Source organism: Oncorhynchus mykiss, chromosome 8 (genome assembly GCF_057628025.1).
Source record: "Oncorhynchus mykiss isolate SJ-2025 chromosome 8, ASM5762802v1, whole genome shotgun sequence".
Taxonomy (NCBI): domain Eukaryota; kingdom Metazoa; phylum Chordata; class Actinopteri; order Salmoniformes; family Salmonidae; genus Oncorhynchus; species Oncorhynchus mykiss.
Genome location: NC_143029.1, coordinates 48,909 through 68,248, shown reverse-complemented (window position 1 = coordinate 68,248; position 19,340 = coordinate 48,909). Strand labels below are relative to the sequence as shown.

The window sequence follows — 19,340 nt, the reverse complement described above, 5'->3', positions numbered from 1 at the left end:
TCTACCGGCCTGTTTACCATCTAACTGGCTCCAGGTGAGTGCGGGTGGTTGAGATCATCATACTGACCGCTGTCTCGCACTGGCCTCCCGGTCTTAACCGAATATTAAACGGTATAATAAGCTGACCTCCATTCATGCGCCCGCCACTCACACAATGGCGTCAGAGTATTGTTTCGACCTGCGCTTGAGCCCCGGTTGAAGAGGCTCTATCCAAGCCGAAAAAGAAAAGAGATGAGTCGGTATCTCAGTTTCTCTCATGAGCTGAAGCCCTATCACCCTTCCGCCCGAGCGCAGAGCAGAAACACACACACACACAAACTTACCCTGGTGATATCACAAAGCCTTAACAATTCACTGTGAAATACCATTTTGTTAGCCTATAAATGTATGTTATAAATGTCCATGTTCCATTAGCGACATAAGAGAAAAGGAACGAGGTTTATTCCTCAGAGCTGTTAGCAGAAATTATCTCCTGATTGTTCTCGTTATTAATCTCCACGAAATGATCTTCTTCCCAGGTAGTGCACGCATTCAATATTTATGATTCCGATCAAAACATAAAATCTTCGTTATTTCCAAATACATCTGGAGCATATTTTTACTGTTTAATGTCGAGTCTATTAGATTTAAAAACAATGAGGATAACATAATAATAATAACCACAATAAAATGTCTGTAAATAGACACAATAATGGCAATAATTAAACACCAATAATAAGGATAACAATAACAATAAAACATCAATAATAATAGTACTAGTAATGGGCTCGTAATATGCTAATAGTAGTAGTTATAATAATTGGTTTAATAGAGATTCGGCGACGTGCACGGCAATGGAGTGCTATGTTTGAAAAAATGAAAAACATTAAACACATTTAGTTTAAACGAAAATAGATTTGTAAGTAATAATCAATATATAAACCAGGGGATGTTTTAAAAGCAACTTACATTTCTGTTGAACATCCAATTCCTGTTGTAATAGCCTAGGTTTAATCCATGTGGGTGAAACGAAGAAAGCAAATACAAACGAGAAAATGTCCACAAAAATTGATGAAAGAGTGTCGGTTCCTTATTAGGGAAGATACAATATTTATTCCTTGTCTCTTGGGATGGAAGCAGCTCTTCTATTGTCCTCCATCCATTCCTCAGTGCTGATGCTTAATTTTCTAACTATATTATCAGGGGACCACCGACGACATCACAACAGAAATACCCTGCAAGTACAAAATCGGCGCGCCAGCCGGTGTGACTGGTACAGAGGGGAAACGCTCCGGTTTCACCAGCTTTCTGCGGCTCTACGCAGGGACTTTTTACATTTCTTTCGTTTTGGGGATTTTAACGGAAATCGTTTATTTGATCAAGCGGGTTACCGGAGCAAGAACATGTCAGCCACATTTCCCGGCCTGGTCCATGATTCCGAGGTATTTATTTACTATCACTCTTCTTCATTCTTCATTATAAATAACATTAAGGAATATTCTCTATCAGTTATATTAATCACAACTGTTTGTGAGACTACATGCAGATTTAGAGTACAAATCATTGTGAATGGGTCTCCAGAAAACAGGGCTTCGTATATCGTGGGACCGGGGATAGGACTGTCTTGGTGTAATGGGGGTTGTTTTAGTGTGGAGAGAGAGAGGCAGATGAGCCTCCTGTGTGTAAAACCAGTAACAGAAGTGATTAGAACATTATGGTGGCTCATCCTACTCACCTGCCATCCGGCTCGCGTAAAGCTGAGACCGCAGTTCGATAGTAATAATATACAAATAAAAATAGAGCAACATGAGCTCTAAAACGATGAACCCAGCATGACAGAACCGTGAACAACATGCACATACAAACACCATGGGCTCGTGGAATGACATATGCATGTATTTTTTTCTAAGCGTCTTGTGTGTTTCAGTTGTGTCAACGTGTGTGAGAACATGTTTGGGAGACAGCTGGCAGTTAAAGAGATTGTAAATGAAATGACACTGCTGAGATTTTCCTTTCCTTTCTTCCTCTCAGATACGTCATGACGGGTCCAACAGTTATCGTCTGATGCAACTCGGTTGCCTCGAGAGCGTTGCCAACTCTTCGGTGGCCTACAGCTCGTCCTCGCCGCTCACAGCCTACCCCCCGGCGGCCACAGAGTTCGCCTCGCCCTACTTCTCCACCAACCACCAGTACACCCCCCTGCACCACCAGTCCTTCCACTATGACTTCCAGCACTCCCACCCAGCCGTGGGCCCAGAAGCATATGGCCTCAACTCTCTCCACTCCGGGCAGTACTACCAGCAGATTCACCATGCAACACATGGAGATGCAGACTTCATCAACCTGCACAGTGCCCGTGCACTCAAGTCCTCGTGCCTGGATGATCAGCAGAGGCGCGAGTTGGGCTGCCTGGACGCTTACCGGCGACATGACCTGTCTTTGATGACGTCACACGGCGGACAGTATAGCATGCACCACGACCAGAGGCTCCTGCCTGCGGCAGGTCTGGGGCTCCCAACCCCTGGGGCGGATGACCTGCAGGTACCTCCTCTCCTCTCTTGTCTTGTCTTCTCTCCCCTACTCTCCTCTCTTGTCTTCTCTCCCCTTCTCTCCTCTGTTCCTCTCCTCTCTGCTCCTCTCCTCTCCTTTTCTCTCCTCTCCCCTCTTCTCAACTCCTCTCCACTCCTTTCTGCTCCTCTCCCCTCCCCTTACCCTCCCCCTTCACCTCTCCCCTCCTATCTTCTCCTCTCCCCTACTTCTCACCTCTTCTCACCTCCTCTCCACTCCTTTCTGTTCCCCTCCTATCTTCTCCTCTCCCCTAATCCCTGCTCCTCTCCCCTACTCCCTGCTCCTCTCCTCTCCTCTCCTCTCCTCTCTTCTCTTCTCTTCTCTTCTCCTCTCTTCTCCTCTCCTCTCCTCTCCTCTCCTCTCCTCTCCTCTCCTATCTTCTCCTCTCCCCTAATCCCTGCTCCTCTCCCCTACTCCCTGCTCCTCTCCTCTCCTCTCCTCTCCTCTCCTCTCCTCTCCTCTCCTCTCCTCTCCTCTCCTCTCCTCTCCTCTCCTCTCCTCTCCCATCTTCTCCTCTCCTCTCCTCTCCCCTACTCCCTGCTCCTCTCCACACCTCTCCTGTCTTTTTACTCCTCTCTCCTCTCCCGTCATCTCCCCTCCTCTCTGCTCATCTCCTCTTCCTTCCTCTCCACTCCACTCTTCTCCTCTCCCCCACTGTTGTAATCCTGATCAAACACCAAGTCTGAACACAGCTGCTGACATTTTTTATCCAATAGCCACACTGGCTATAATGAACTACAAAGTCATTTTCAGGCCCTAACTGAGAGAGACACAGACACAGACACAGACACAGACACAGACAGACAGACAGACAGACAGACAGACAGACAGACAGACAGACAGACAGACAGACAGACAGACAGACAGACAGACAGACAGACAGACAGACAGACAGACAGACAGACAGACAGACAGAGTACTCACCGTGTATATAACCCGTTTAAGAATGGACATTGCCATTGACATTGCCATTGTTCCACCATTTTAAAGTAGTCAACTGGGTCTTGATTCCTATCAGTTGGGAAAAATCAGACAATGAATTAGAACAAAATGTACTACTTTAAAATGGATGTAGTCTCAATGGCGCCCGTGCTGTAACATACGCTATAATGGCACAGATACAAAGATGAGTCCTCTATCTATCTCTATGGTCAGAGTCCGTCTCCGCCCTTTCCAGACACAGACACTAGCCCAGCTCTGTTCCCTCTCACGCGTTGCAGTCCTTTTGAAAAGCAGCAGGAGGAGGGTTCAGTCAAAATAGAAACAGAACATTCCATGTATGACAGTCGATACCTACATTAGGCTAATATTATACTCGATGGAGAGAAATTGAATCAAAATGGGTCAAATGAAGATGAAGTAATCTAGAACAAAAGGAAATAGAATAAATGCTGCATTTAAACGGTTAATCTGAGAAATCCACTTCCATTATGCAGTCCACCCTCTACTTTACCCCATATGCACGTGACATATATTTTAACTATTCTTTTAGATGTAAAGAAATAGTGTGTGTGTGTGTGTCCGGCTGGTGAGGCGGTGTGAAGCCGCTGTGTCTCTCTCCTCTGAAAGGCGGATTAAGGGATCCGGGTTCGCGGCACAATGGGTCGCGGGAGCTCCATAAAGCACCGTAGTTTATCCAATTACCGACTTAATGTCAATCAACCGGTTCTTTATGCAGCAACATCTGAGCTGCGGCTCCGGTTAAACACGCTACACGGGACAGAAAAATCATTCCTTTATTACAATATTCCGTTTTAAACTGAACAACCAAACTGCTAGGATACCAGAAGTAATTCAACTGGTAGGATAATATATATTTACTCAATTAATCATATTAATATAGAGCTATTGTAGAACTACTTTACTCGTAAGTAATATTAATATAGGTTTAAATTATAACTAATTGATCAACACTATTAATATAGGGTTATGTGATAACTACTTGATTAATAATATGTTTTTATTTAACTACTTGATTCGTAATATTAATATAAGTTTATATGTGTATTATTAATTATATTTGTTTTTGTAAATAATAAAACAAATATTTTATTGTCACAAACACCTGATAGGTTTAATGTGTTGTTTTACAGGGTCAGTCATAGTAGTATGATAGGTCATGTTCTACAGGGTCAGTCATAGTAGTATGATAGGTGTTGTTTTACAGGGTCAGTCATAGTAGTATGATAGGTGTTGTTTTACAGGGTCAGTCATAGTAGTACAGCGCCACTGGAGCACATTAGGGTTAAATTCCTTGGTCAAGGGCACATCGACTGATAGATTAATCTGATAACTACTTTATTAATATTGATAAAGGTTCATATTATAACTAGTTCATTAATATTATAGGTGTATAGGATGACTACTTTACTAATAATATTAATATAGGTGTATATGATAACTTCTTTACTAATAATATTAATATAGGTGTATATGATAACTACTTTATTAATAATATAGGTGTATATGATAACTACTTTACTAATAACATTAATATAGGTGTATATGTTAATATTAATATAGGTGTATATGATAACTACTTTATTAATACTATTAATATAGGTGTATATGATAACTACTTTATTAATACTATTAATATAGGTGTATATGATAACTACTTTATTAATAATATTAATATAGGTGTATATGATAACTAGTTCATTAATATTAATATAGGTGTATATGATAACTACTTTATTAATAATATTAATATAGGTGTATATGATAACTAGTTCATTAATATTGATATAGGTGTACGTGATAACTATTTTTCTAATAATATTAATATAGGTGTATATGATAACTACTTTATTAATAATATTAATATAGGTGTATATGATAACTAGTTCATTAATATTGATATAGGTGTACGTGATAACTATTTTTCTAATAATATTAATATAGGTGTATATGATAACTACTTTATTAATAATATTAATATAGGTGTATATGATAACTAGTTCATTAATATTGATATAGGTGTACGTGATAACTATTTTTCTAATAATATTAATATAGGTGTATATGATAACTACTTTACTAATAATATTAATAACATAGCGTACCATAGCATAGTAAAATAGTCTCCTTTTAGGATCTGTAACAATAATTATTATAATAATGGGGATGGTGTTCTAGATCCAATTGCCTACCATATTTTTTTTTCCTGTTGTGAATATTATCTTATTTAGACTATGATGGTGATGAGGATAACCGATATTGTGATTCTGATTATAAGAATATTGTTTTTATTTAAAGTTCATATATTTCAATATGTCACCATCTTTGCCACTTTCGTTATGTAGATTGTTATTAGACATGTGAGTGGTCTGTTGGTAGGCAGGGTAGAAAGACACACACGGGCCATTAGAATAGGTCTTCGCCCTTCTTTAGAAAATAAAGGCACGTGAACCTGAGTAGAACAGATGCGGTCTGATCCAGCGCGCGCAGAAACAGACATAGCATCTTTGAGAACATAAAGAGATTTTCATGCTCAACAAAAGAGCTGCCACACCTTTCCCCCGTCAGGCTCCCTAACCCTAACCCTTTCTCCTGTTAGACACTTAATGTATGCAAGACCTTTGCGTTTTGTATATTGATTTTATAATCACTTTAGCTTCGGAGTAAAAATATACTATAGAGACAGAGTTTGTTAAAAAGACTTACACGGCCTGTTCCGTGTGGCATGAGATAGACAGCCGAGTGTTTTATTTTAAACAGGGCTGTGTCTGTGCTCGACCGCCTTGCGGCTCACACCGGGGATTAACGAGGTTCTTGTTCCTAGGCCATCATTGTAAATAAGAAGTTGTTCTTAACTGACTTGCCTAGTTAAATAAATATAATAGTAATCATGCATTAATAATGTCCAGGGAGAAACAAATGAGAATCAAAAAAGAGACACATTCAGCTCCGCACAGTGCGTCAACTTCAGGATGGGCGAGAACGCTCAGCCCACGGTGGCGTGTGTGTGTGGATATCTGCGCCTACCTGTTGTTACCGATCCTAACCACAAATGTGGTAGCATGTAAAACCTGTTAAAAATGCCCGCGTGCAAAGCCTGGTATCAGAATGACTGAGGAACACGGGCTCTATTTTAAAGGAAGAGTGGATTAACTGCCTTGTTCAGGGGTAGAAGGACAGATGTATATCTTGTCAGCTCGGGGATTCGATCTTGCAGCCTTCCGGTTACTAGGCCAACGCTCTAACCACTAGGCTACTTGCTACCACATTCTTTATTGTTATTATTCATACGATTATTATTATTATTATTGCTGTTGTTGTTATTATTAATAATGTGACACCGTTTCAGGGCTCCGTCGAGGCGCAGTGCGGGCTCATGCTCAATGGCCAAGGTGGCGTCATCCGAAGAGGTAAGGCACCTTACAACACACACTTTAGACACACATTAACATGAATACCCATCTCTTTCTCTGTCTGGTAAACTGAAGAATCGAACAGACAAGACGGAATCTAAATCAAGTGAAAATATATTGTTGTTGAATTAGCCAATATTATGACACACCACGGTACTATTTTACATTTTCTGTCAGATTGTATTTAAAGTTGTTAAATTAGTATGTGAAATGTCCTATCATGCATGCAGGCACTTTCACTTCAAACCAGACAATTCTACTACTCTGCCTGAAGCTGTAATGTCGGATTTCCTTCACGCTTTCAGTACAACTTCCATTGTAGAATAGAGTGTGCATAATCCTCTGATCAGTCATTCTCAAACCAACTCTATTATGAAAAGTAACAATGAAAATAATAAATAAAAATCATATTGCCTAACAACAACAACAAGAAACTATAATATTAATAATAACAATAACAGTTATAGTAATTGTTATAATGACAGCAATAATAACAGTTATAGTTGCTTGATAGTAATAATTACAGCTTTAATAACAGTAAAAGCAGTAATAACATAACTAATAAAAAAATCCTGAAAAAAGGTGGTTTGCTTGATAGGTTGTTTTAAAGTGTTTATGGGATGGCAGGTAGCCTAGTGGTTAAGAGTGTTGGGCCAATAACCAATAAGTCGCTGGTTTGAATCCCGAGCTAGGTGAATCATCTTTTGATGTGCCGTTGAGCAAAGAACTTAACCCTAATTGCTTCTGTAAATGCATTTAAAATGTCTAAAACCATAGTTTTGGCATTTTATCCATGAAATGTAATACGAATTTATGCCAATTGCCTCTGTTTATAGTTTATCAAAGTGAATTTAAGGTAGCCTGAACATGTGAAAATGGGTTTGGTGTCTCTAGCTTGAACGGTTCAAGAGCTACTGTTGGTATATTATTTTATGCAAAATATACAGTACATACTTATAGTAGATAAACGTTTTAAAATAGTTTACGCTCTAGAGCGGGCGGAATACATGGAATTATAATTCATCTAGAGTTGTGCTTTCACTTTAGCAAGAACAGCTAACAATCATTTAACAGTGTTATCCTTCACAGTAATAACTGAAGGATGTTTTTATTTCTTCTTTATTTCTTTAATTTCACCTTTATTTAACCGGGTAGGCCAGTTGAGAACAAGTTCTCATTTACAACTGCGACCTGGCCAAGATAAAGCAAAGCAGTTCGACAAAAAACAACACAAAGTTACTCATTTCATAGTGTTGGCCTTCACAGTAATAACCAAATTATGTTTTGATAATTTCATTGTGTTGGCCTTCACAATAATAACTGAAATATGTTTTCATGTCATTAGTAAAGACTTATGACTGTTTTTATTATTTGTTATCATTGATAAATTGGAAATTAACTGTATAATGAAATATAGCCTAATGATGTAGAACGAGATAATTCGAACTCTGAAATACTGTTTCTGCTGATTTTAATCCACGAAACTGTTGACACAAGACTTTTCCAGATGTTCAGCGTGGTAAAATTAATATCAATTTTAAAAAATGAAAATAAGATAAAAAACAACAACATTTTAGCTTGAGCTTGGTAAGGAGAACAAAGAGCGAACTGCTTTCCTGGAATTTTTACCTGTTATCTGTTGCTGTGATAGTATTTTTCAGTATTTCATCATCTCCACATCTATCACTCCAGGATTAATGCTAAATTGTAATTATTTTGCCTCTATGGCCTATTTATTGTCTTCCTCCCTACTCTTCTACATTTGTACATAGATTTTTGTATTCTGTTATTGACTGTGTTTGTTATGTGTAACACTGTGTTGTTGTTTTTGTCGCACTGCTTTGCTTTATCTTGGACAGGTCGCAGTTGTAAATGAGAACTTGTTCTCAACTAGCCTACCTGGTTAAATAAAGGTGAAAAAAATAAAATAAATAATGTTTACCTTATCACTCTCTGTTGCTGTAGTAGTATTTTTACCTGTTATCTGTTGCTGTGATCTATCAAATACGTCGTTATTTTTCTGTTATTCTCTAGCTTTACATACGTGTAATTTTCCACTAAGCAGCCTGTATCTAGTTGTTTAATAAACAGTGCAGGTGCGTGTGTGTGTTACTCTGTCTTGGTGTTGTGTTTTGGAGAGTTCTGGAGGATTGATACGGGAATCCCTCCGCTATCACTTTCGGTTAATGGTGTGCAGGATTTAGCCGCGAGCTCCACTGCTCCAACCATCACAACCAATAATCTTTGCTTTACCTCGCGCTCCCGTATCGATAGCTTCTCTCGCCTCCGGCGGCCGCTTTGATATGCTAATGCAGCGCGGCCCGAATTCAGCTGAGATCATATTAATGTTGTTCTTTCTGACGCCGGCTTTGGCGCCATGAATATTCACACAACCTTTTTCAAAAGAAATGTCTCCAGAAACGCGGCTCCTACTTAGAGCAGTGTCTGTGTTTTAATCACCAGTATCCCACCAAGCCTTCAGCATCTGATCAAGCTTATCACCAGACGTGTGCCCTCTACGTGCATGCGCCCTCTCTCAGACGGCTGCTGGGTTTGTGTGGGCTGTGCTGTCTTGTGACAGGTGCTCTAAACATTGTTTTTAAAATAGGAAGAGAATGACATTTGGCCCGTGTCTCTTTTTCTTTAATTTTCGTGGCAAACTTGTAAAAGGCGCTTGATTCCGCGTGTGATCCCGCCGCCGCTCGCGCCGCCGCCCGAGGCTACTCTCCACTGCTTAAATAGCGCTATCGCCTCTGGGCCCACGCGCTCCACCGCACTACCGGCAAAAGCTCTTTTTCCATTGCCCGTGGCAACATAAAATACAAACTACTTTGATTCAAAACATTTTTTGAGGAATTAATATGATGTGAACTCACAGCTTTCAGAGACGTGAGTCTGACTGACAGGCCAGGCAGGAAACTGTCACACAGCTGGACTTCACACACGACTATCACACTCACATACACAAGCACAAGCACACGCACGTGTTTATTTGTTGTGTTACTGTGTTGTGTCTAGGAGGTACCTGTGTGGTGAACCCGACAGATCTGTTCTGCTCTGTCCCTGGCCGTCTGTCCCTCCTGAGCTCAACCTCCAAATATAAAGTCACCATCGCTGAGGTGAAGAGACGCCTCTCGCCTCCAGAGTGTCTCAACGCCTCACTACTGGGCGGAATCCTCCGCAGGTACACACACACACACACACACACACACACACACACACACACACACACACACACACACACACACACACACACACACACACACAAATGATAACAAAAACACGAACAATAGAGTAAAACATTTGTATTTTAGGTTCTGATGACAGTTTTACACTCATGAGGTTTTTCTGAAAGTGATCGGTATTGTATTGTTGATACTCATGTTTCATTGATAGTGACGTGATTATATATGCTGGGGTTACACATTCATACATGGCAAAACAGATAGGCAAAAAGTAATACAAAGAAAATAGATTTGAAGTGTCTGTTATCTGAGAGATAAACAGATGCCTTATGTTAATTTGACCCAGTTTCTCACAGCAGAAAAAGAATCCTGTAGCAACAAGGAATGGGAATTATTATGTGGATTATAATTAATGGGAATGTTTTATAGTGGTTAATTCATTTTTGGTATTGATGTGAAGATGTGATCATGTATTTTAATGCAGAGCTAAGTCTAAGAATGGTGGTCGTTGTCTGAGAGAGAAGTTGGATCGACTTGGACTCAACCTGCCAGCTGGACGGAGAAAAGCTGCCAACGTTACACTCCTCACCTCTCTGGTGGAAGGTAGGAATAATTGATCACTCTATCAATTTACACCAAATAAAACTCATCCTTCTATCAATCTACACCTAATAAATCTCATCCCTCCATCAATCTACACCTAATAAAACTCATCCCTCTATCAATCTACACCTAATAAAACTCATCCCTCTATCAATCTACACCTATTAAAATTCCCTCCGCTATCAATCTACACCTAATAAAACTCATCCCTCTATCAATCTACACCTAATAAAACTCATAATTCTATCAATTTACACCTATTAAAATTCCCTCCGCTATCAATCTACACCTAATAAAACTCATCCCTCTATCAATCTACACCTAATATAACTAATCCCTCTATCAATCTACACCTAATAAAACTCATCCCTCTATCAATCTACACCTCCTAGTAAAACTCATGACTCTATACTATTATGTTTGTAGGTGAGGCGCTCCACCTGGCTAGAGACTTTGGTTATACGTGTGAGACAGAGTTTCCTACCAAGGCAGTAGGAGAACACCTTGCCAGTCAACACAATGAACCCAAGGAGACCAACGCACGCAAGAAGATGGTGCTGGCCACCAAGTAAGACACACACACACACGCACCCTTATTTACTCTTATATATAGATTTTTTTCACTCTTTATTCAATGCACACTTTATTTTATTTATGTGTCAATTAATCCCGAATGGGATTGGTTGCCAGTTGACATGAAAATACACATTTTATTCATTGATTAATTCTGAAAATAAAAAATAAAACATTCAGAGACACACACACTGAACCCTTAACCTCTAACCCCTAACCTATGACATTTAGGCAGATCTGTAAAGAGTTTCAGGACCTGTTGAGTCAGGACCGTTCTCCTCTTGGCTCCTCCAGACCCACACCTATACTGGACCTGGATATACAGAGACACCTCACACACTTCAGGTACGCACACACACACACACACACACACACACACACACACACACACACACACACACACACACACACACACACACACACACACACACACACACACACACACACACACACACACACACACACACACACACACACTAATATGCAAAGTCCTAAAAATAGTCAAAGCCACTCTGCTACCCAAGGGTTAGAGGTTAGGGTTAGGGTTAGCTTCTACCCCCAAGTCATAGACTGTTCTCTCTGCTACCCCCAAGTCATAGACTGTTCTCTCTGCTACCCCCAAGTCATAGACTGTTGTCTCTGCTACCCCCAAGTCATAGACTGTTGTCTCTGCTACCCCCAAGTCATAGACTGTTGTCTCTGCTACCCCCAAGTCATAGACTGTTGTCTCTGCTACCCCCAAGTCATAGACTGTTGTCTCTGCTACCCCCAAGTCATAGACTGTTGTCTCTGCTACCCCCAAGTCATAGACTGTTGTCTCTGCTACCCCCAAGTCATATACTGTTGTCTCTGCTACCCCCAAGTCATAGACTGTTCTCTCTGCTACCCCCAAGTCATATACTGTTGTCTCTGCTACCCCCAAGTCATAGACTGTTCTCTCTGCTACCCCCAAGTCATAGACTGTTGTCTCTGCTACCCCCAAGTCATAGACTGTTCTCTCTGCTACCCCCAAGTCAAAGACTGTTCTCTCTGCTACCCCCAAGTCATAGACTGTTCTCTCTGCTACTGCACTGCAAGCGGTACTGATGCACCAAGTCTGGAACCAACAGGACCCTGAACAGCTTCTACCCCCAAGACGGCTAAATAGTAAAATGGTTAACCAAATAGTTAGTAAAATAGTTAACTAAATAGTTAGTAAAATAGTCAGCTACACTTACCATCTGCATTGACTCTTTTTGCACTAACTTTAACTCTTCATATACATTGCTATCACCTCGTATCCCTGCACATAGATTCAGTACTGGTACCATGTGTATATAGCCAAGTTATTACCTCATACCCCTGCACATGGTCTCAGTTTATTTTACCTTTATTTAACCAGGCAAGTCAGTTAAGAACAAATTCTTATTTTCAATGACAGCCTAGGAACAGTGGGTTAACTGCCTGTTCAAGGGCAGAATGACAGATTTGTACCTTGTCAGCTCGGGGGTTTGAACTTGCAACCTTCCGGTGTCCAACGCTCTAACCACTAGGCTACCCTGCCGCCCCCAGTACTGGTACCATGTGTATATAGCCAAGTTATCGTTACTCATCGTGGATTTATTATTACCTGTTGTTTACCAAGCATGTGACACATAACATTTATATTTATTATGGATCCCCGTTTGCTGCAACCAAGGAAGCAGATTGTCTTCCTGGGGTCCGGCAAAATTAAGGCAGTTATACAATTTAAAAAACATTACAATACGTTCATAACATATTTCACAACATATTAAGTGTGTGCCCTCAGGCCCCTACTCTACTACCACATATCTACAACGCAAAATCCATGTGTACGTGTGTGTATAGTGCATATGTTTGCATGCGTCTGTGCCTATGTTTGTGTTGCTTCACAGTCCCCACTGTTCATAAGGTGTATTTTTTTGCCTGTTTTTAAATCTGATTCTACTGCTGCATCAGTTACCTGATGTGGAATAGAGTTCCATGTAGTCATGGCTCTATGTAGTACTGTGTGCCTCCTATAGTCTGTTCTGGACTTGGGGACTGTGAAGAGACCTCTGGTGATATGTGTTGTGGGGTATGCATAGGTGACTGAGCTGTGTGCCAGTTGTTTAAACAGACAGCTTAGTGCTTTCAACCAGCTTCACTACTAATGTCTGTGCTTAGGGTTATATAATGTGTATTTATTTATATGTGTGTGTGTATTCTCCAGTCTGATCACCCATGGGTTTGGGACTCCGGCGGTGTGCGCAGCTCTTAGCACCTTCCAGACCGTTCTCAGTGAGATGCTCAACTTCCTGGACAAACAATCTGCTGCTGGGAACCATGGGAAAACCTCAGGTCAGGAGACGGAAAAGACCGGAAACGCCCGTAAAAACAGCGAACCGCTCAATAAAGAGGAGAAAGCTGAAAAGACAGAGTAACCCCTTCCCTGTGCCTTGGGAGGATGAGCTATAGAGGCAGATATGTTTATTAATTCTGAACAACAGGAAATAGAGACATGGACTTCTGGTCACCGCCATCTGGGAGCCAACGGGAGAGGAGCACACTGTTCTTCCTTCAGCCTCCACCTGAACAGTGCAATTAATGCCATCAGAGTGTTTACCATTTTAGAATTGTGAGACTGGGGTCTGGGGTTACCATGTTGGTGAGACTGTGAGACTGGGGTTACCAAGTTGGTGAGAGTGTGAGACTGGGGTTACCATGTTGGTGAGAGTGTGAGACTGGCGTTACCATGTTGGTGAGAGTGTGAGACTGGGGTTACTATGTTGGTGAGACGGGGTCTGAGGTTACCATGTTGGTGAGAGTGGGGTTACTATGTTGGTGAAACTGGGGTTACTATGTTGGTGAGAGTGTTAGACTGGGGTTACTATGTTGGTGAGAGTGTGAGACTGGCGTCTGGGGTTACTATGTTGGTGAGAGTGTTAGACTGGGGTCTGGGGTTACTATGTTGGTGAGACTGGGGTTACTATGTTGGTGAGAGTGTTAGACTGGGTTACTATGTTGGTGAGAGTGTGAGACTGGCGTTACTATGTTGGTGAGTGTGAGACTGTGGTTACTATGTTGGTGAGACTGGGGTCTGGGGTTACTATGTTGGTGAGAGTGTGAGACTGTGGTTACTATGTTGGTGAGAGTGTGAGACTGGGGTTACTATGTTGGTGAGAGAGTTAGACTGGGGTTACTATGTTGGTGAGAGTGTGAGACTGGGGTTACTATGTTGGTGAGAGTGTGAGACTGGGGTTACTATGTTGGTGAGAGTGTAAGACTGGGGTTACTATGTTGGTGAGAGTGTGAGACTGGGATTACTATGTTGGTGAGAGTGTGAGACTGGGGTTACTATGTTGGTGAGAGTGTGAGACTGGGGTTACTATGTTGGTGAGAGTGTGAGACTGGGGTTACTATGTTGGGGAGACTGGGGTTTGGGGTTACTATGTTGGTGAGAGTGTTAGACTGGGGTTACTATGTTGGTGAGACTGGGGTTACCATGTTGGTGAGAGTGTGAGACTGGGGTTACTATGTTGGTGAGACTGGGGTTTGGGGTTACTATGTTGGTGAGAGTGTGAGACTGGGGTTACTATGTTGGTGAGAGTGTGAGACTGGGGTTACTATGTTGGTGAGAGTGTGAGACTGGGGTTACTATGTTGGTGAGACTGGGGTTTGGGGTTACTATGTTGGTGAGAGTGTTAGACTGGGTTACTATGTTGGTGAGACTGGGGTTACCATGTTGGTGAGAGTGTGTGACTGGGGTTACTATGTTGGTGAGAGTGGGGTTACTGTGTTGGTGAGACTGGGGTTACTATGTTGGTGAGAGTGTTAGACTGGGGTCTGGGGTTACTATGTTGGTGAGACTGGGGTTACTATGTTGGTGAGAGTGTGAGACTGGGGTTACTGTGTTGGTGAGATTGTGAGCCTGGGTTACTATGTTGGTGAGCAAGATAGACTGGGGTTACTATGTTGGTGAGAGTGTGATACTTGGGTTACTATGTTGGTGAGAGTGTGAGACTGGGGTTACTATGTTGTTGAGAGTGTGAGACTGGGGTTACTATGTTGGTGAGAGTGTGAGACTGGGGTTACTATGTTGGTGAGACTGGGGTTACTATGTTGGTGAGACTGGGGTTACTATGTTGGTGAGACTGGGGTTACTATGTTGGTGAGAGTGTGAGACTGGGGTTACTATGTTGGTGAGATTGTGAGCCTGGGTTACTATGTTGGTGAGCGAGTTAGACTGGGGTTACTATGTTGGTGAGAGAGTTAGACTGGGGTTACTGTGTTGGTGAGAGTGTGAGACTGGGGTTACTATGTTGGTGAGAGTGTGAGACTGGGGTTACTATGTTGGTGAGAGTTTGAGACTGGGGTTACTATGTTGGTGAGAGTGTGAGACTGGGGTTACTATGTTGGTGAGAGTGTGAGACTGGGGTTACTATGTTGGTGAGAGTGTGAGACTGGGGTTACTATGTTGGTGAGACTGGGGTTTAGGGTTACTATGTTGGTGAGAGTGTGAGACTGGGGTTACTATGTTGGTGAGACTGGGGTTACCATGTTGGTGAGAGTGTGAGACTGGGGTTACTATGTTGGTGAGAGTGGGGTTTGGGGTTACTATGTTGGTGAGAGTGTTAGACTTGGGTTACTATGTTGGTGAGAGTGTGAGACTGGGGTTACTATGTTGGTGAGACTGGGGTTACCATGTTGGTGAGAGTGTCAGACTGGGGTTACTATGTTGGTGAGAGTGGGGTTACTATGTTGGTGAGACTGGGGTTACTATGTTGGTGAGACTGGGGGTTACTATGTTGGTGAGAGTGTTAGACTGGGGTCTGGGGTTACTATGTTGGTGAGACTGGGGTTACTATGTTGGTGAGATTGTGAGACTGGGGTTACTATGTTGGTGAGCGAGTTAGACTGGGGTTACTATGTTGGTGAGAGTGTGAGACTGGGATTACTATGTTGGTGAGAGTGTGAGACTGGGGTTACTATGTTGGTGAGAGTGTGAGACTGGGGTTACTATGTTGGTGAGACTAGGGTTTGGGGTTACTATGTTGGTGAGAGTGTTAGACTGGGGTTACTATGTTGGTAAGACTGGGGTTACCATGTTGGTGAGAGTGTTAGACTGGGGTCTGGGGTTACTATGTTGGTGAGACTGGGGTTACTATGTTGGTGAGAGTGTGAGACTGGGGTTACTTTGTTGGTGAGAGTGTGAGACTGGGGTTACTATGTTGGTGAGGGTGTTAGAATGGGGTTACTATGTTGGTGAGAGTGTGAGACTGGGGTTACTATTTTGGTGAGAGTGTGAGACTGGGGTTACTATGTTGGTGAGAGTGTGAGACTGGGGTTACTATGTTGGTGAGACTGGGGTTTGGGGTTACTATGTTGGTGAGAGTGTTAGACTGGGGTCTGGGGTTACTATGTTGGTGAGAGTGTGAGACTGGGGTTACTATGTTGGTGAGAGTGTGAGATTGTGGTTACTATGTTGGTGAGAGTGTGAGACTGGGGTTACTATGTTGGTGAGACTGGGGTTTGGGGTTACTATGTTGGTGAGAGTGTTAGACTGGGGTTACTATGTTGGTGAGAGTGTGAGACTGGGGTTACTATGTTGGTGAGAGTGTTAGACTGGGGTCTGGGGTTACTATGTTGGTGAGACTGGGGTTACCATGTTGGTGAGAGTGTGTGACTGGGGTTAGTTACTATGTTGGTGAGAGTGGGGTTACTATGTTGGTGAGACTGGGGTTACTATGTTGGTGAGAGTGTTAGACTGGGGTCTGGGGTTACTATGTTGGTGAGAGTGTTAGACTGGGGTTACTATGTTGGTGAGAGTGTGAGACTGGGGTTACTATGTTGGTGAGACTGGGGTTTGGGGTTACTATGTTGGTGAGCGAGTTAGACTGGGGTTACTATGTTGGTGAGAGAGTTAGACTGGGGTTACTATGTTGATGAGAGTGTGAGACTGGGGTTACTATGTTGGTGAGAGTATGAGACTGGGGTTATTATGTTGGTGAGAGAGTTAGACTGGGGTTACTATGTTGGTGAGAGAGTTAGACTGGGGTCTGGGGTTACTATGTTGGTGAGAGTGTGCGCCTCTGTGTGCGCCTGTTGCTTGCCTGTGTGTGTGTGTGTGTGAGTCCAGATTTCTGAGACTAGTCCATTTTGTAATGATGACTATTCAGTTGCCATAGAAACAGTTTGTTGTGCATGTCTATCTTTGTACACTCCCCAGAACTATGTTTACGACACAAGCTCTTTGACCCTTCATAAACATTTGTATAGATATATATAAATATTTAAATAACTTTTCTTGTAGGCTTTGAACTACATATACTGTATGTTAAAACCATACCTTCTAAAATACCTGTGTTCAATAAAAACTATTGATAAAAGTTTTTTCCTACTGGTTCCTTTGTAGTGGGTGGGTCAATCAATCAATCAATACACACACACAACAAAATATACAATCACATGTTGTGGTATTGTATAATAACAGACACCGGATGTGAATCCCTCTGATAAAATATAAAACTGTTTGATCAATCTTACAGTTTGATTGAATACTCCTCCTCAATGGAAGAACTTCTGAAACAGATAAACATGAAGAATAAAGACCTGCCAGTTCCCCAGGAGAAAGAGAGATAGGTAGTGTCGTTGTGATGACTATCATTAAATGTGAAGACTGTATATTATCAAATCAATTCTCTATGTGTAATTTAATTACCCGATTAAAACTAATCACGTAACTTTAATTAACTAGGAAGTCGGGGCACCACGGGAAAATGTTTAAAAATCCTACAATGTGATTTTCGGGATTTTTTTTTCTCATTTTGTCTGTCATAGTTGAAGTGTACCTATGATGAAAATTACAGGCCTCATCTTTTTAAGTGGGAGAACTTGCACAATTGGTGGCTGACTAAATACTTTTTTGCCCCACTGTGTATACTGTCCTCTAAACCAACTACTGCATCTTGCCTATGCCGTTTGGCCATCGCTCATCCATACATTTGTTTGTACATATTCTTATTCATTACTATACACTTGTGTGTATAAGGTAGTTGTTGTGGAATTGTTAGATTACTTGTTAGATATTACTGCAAGGTCGGAACTAGAAGCACAAGCATTTTGCTAAATCACATTAACATCTGTTAACCATGTGTAAGTGACAAATAAAATTTGATTTGATTTTTTTTTTTAATACCCACGGACCTGTGTCTTGTGACTGTAGCATATGTGTAGGTATGTACGGCAGGATCAAAACGTAAAGATAGGTAGGAGCAAGCCCATGTAATGCTTTGTAGGTTAGCTGTAAAACCTTGAAATTAAATCAAATCAAATGTATTTGTCACATACATATGGTTAGCAGATGTTAATGCGAGTGTAGCGAAATACTTGTGCTTCTAGTTCCGACAATGCAGTAATAACCAACGAGTAATCTAACCTAACAATTCCAAAACTACTACCTTACACACACAAAGGGATAAAGAATATGTACATAAAGATATGAATGAGTGATGGTACAGAACGGCATAGGCAAGATCCAGTAGATGGTATCGAGTACAGTATGTACAATATAAATATGAGATGAGTAATGTAGGGTATGTAAACATTATATTAAGTAGCATTGTTTAAAGTGTCTAGTGATATATTTTACATAAATTTCCATCAATTCCCATTATTAAAGTGGCTGGAGTTGAGTCAGTGTGTTGGCAGCAGCCACTCAATGTTAGTGATGGCTATTTAACAGTCTGATGGCCTTGCGATAGAAGCTGTTTTTCAGTCTCTCGGCCCCAGCTTTGATGCACCTGTACTGATCTCGCATTCTGGATGATAGCAGGGTGAACAGGCTGTGGCTCGGGTGGTTGTTGTCCTTGATGATCTTTATGGCCTTCCTGTGACATCGGGTGGTGTAGGTGTCCTGGAGGGCAGGTAGTTTGCCCCCGGTGATGCGTTGTGCAGACCTCACTACCCTCTGGAGAGCCTTACGGTTGTGGGTGGAGCAGTTGCCGTACCAGGTGGTGATACAGCCTGACAGGATGCTCTCGATTGTGCATCTGTGCATCTATTTATGAGTACTCTTGGT

The 19,340-nt window shown here is 41.7% G+C and overlaps 1 protein-coding gene across 1 annotated transcript; it reads left to right on the top strand.

The window, feature by feature from the left end:
- The first annotated feature begins 768 nt into the window (after positions 1-768).
- Positions 769-17,666, top strand: LOC110529249 (transcription factor AP-2-delta-like). The gene is made up of 8 exons (XM_021611366.3): positions 769-1,421; positions 2,011-2,520; positions 6,857-6,917; positions 9,939-10,104; positions 10,590-10,708; positions 11,135-11,276; positions 11,513-11,626; positions 13,494-17,666. The coding sequence occupies exons 1-8, from the start codon at positions 1,110-1,112 to the stop codon at positions 13,702-13,704; spliced, it is 1,635 nt and encodes a 544-aa protein (XP_021467041.3). The 5' UTR covers positions 769-1,109; the 3' UTR covers positions 13,705-17,666.
- Positions 17,667-19,340: the final 1,674 nt, after the last annotated feature.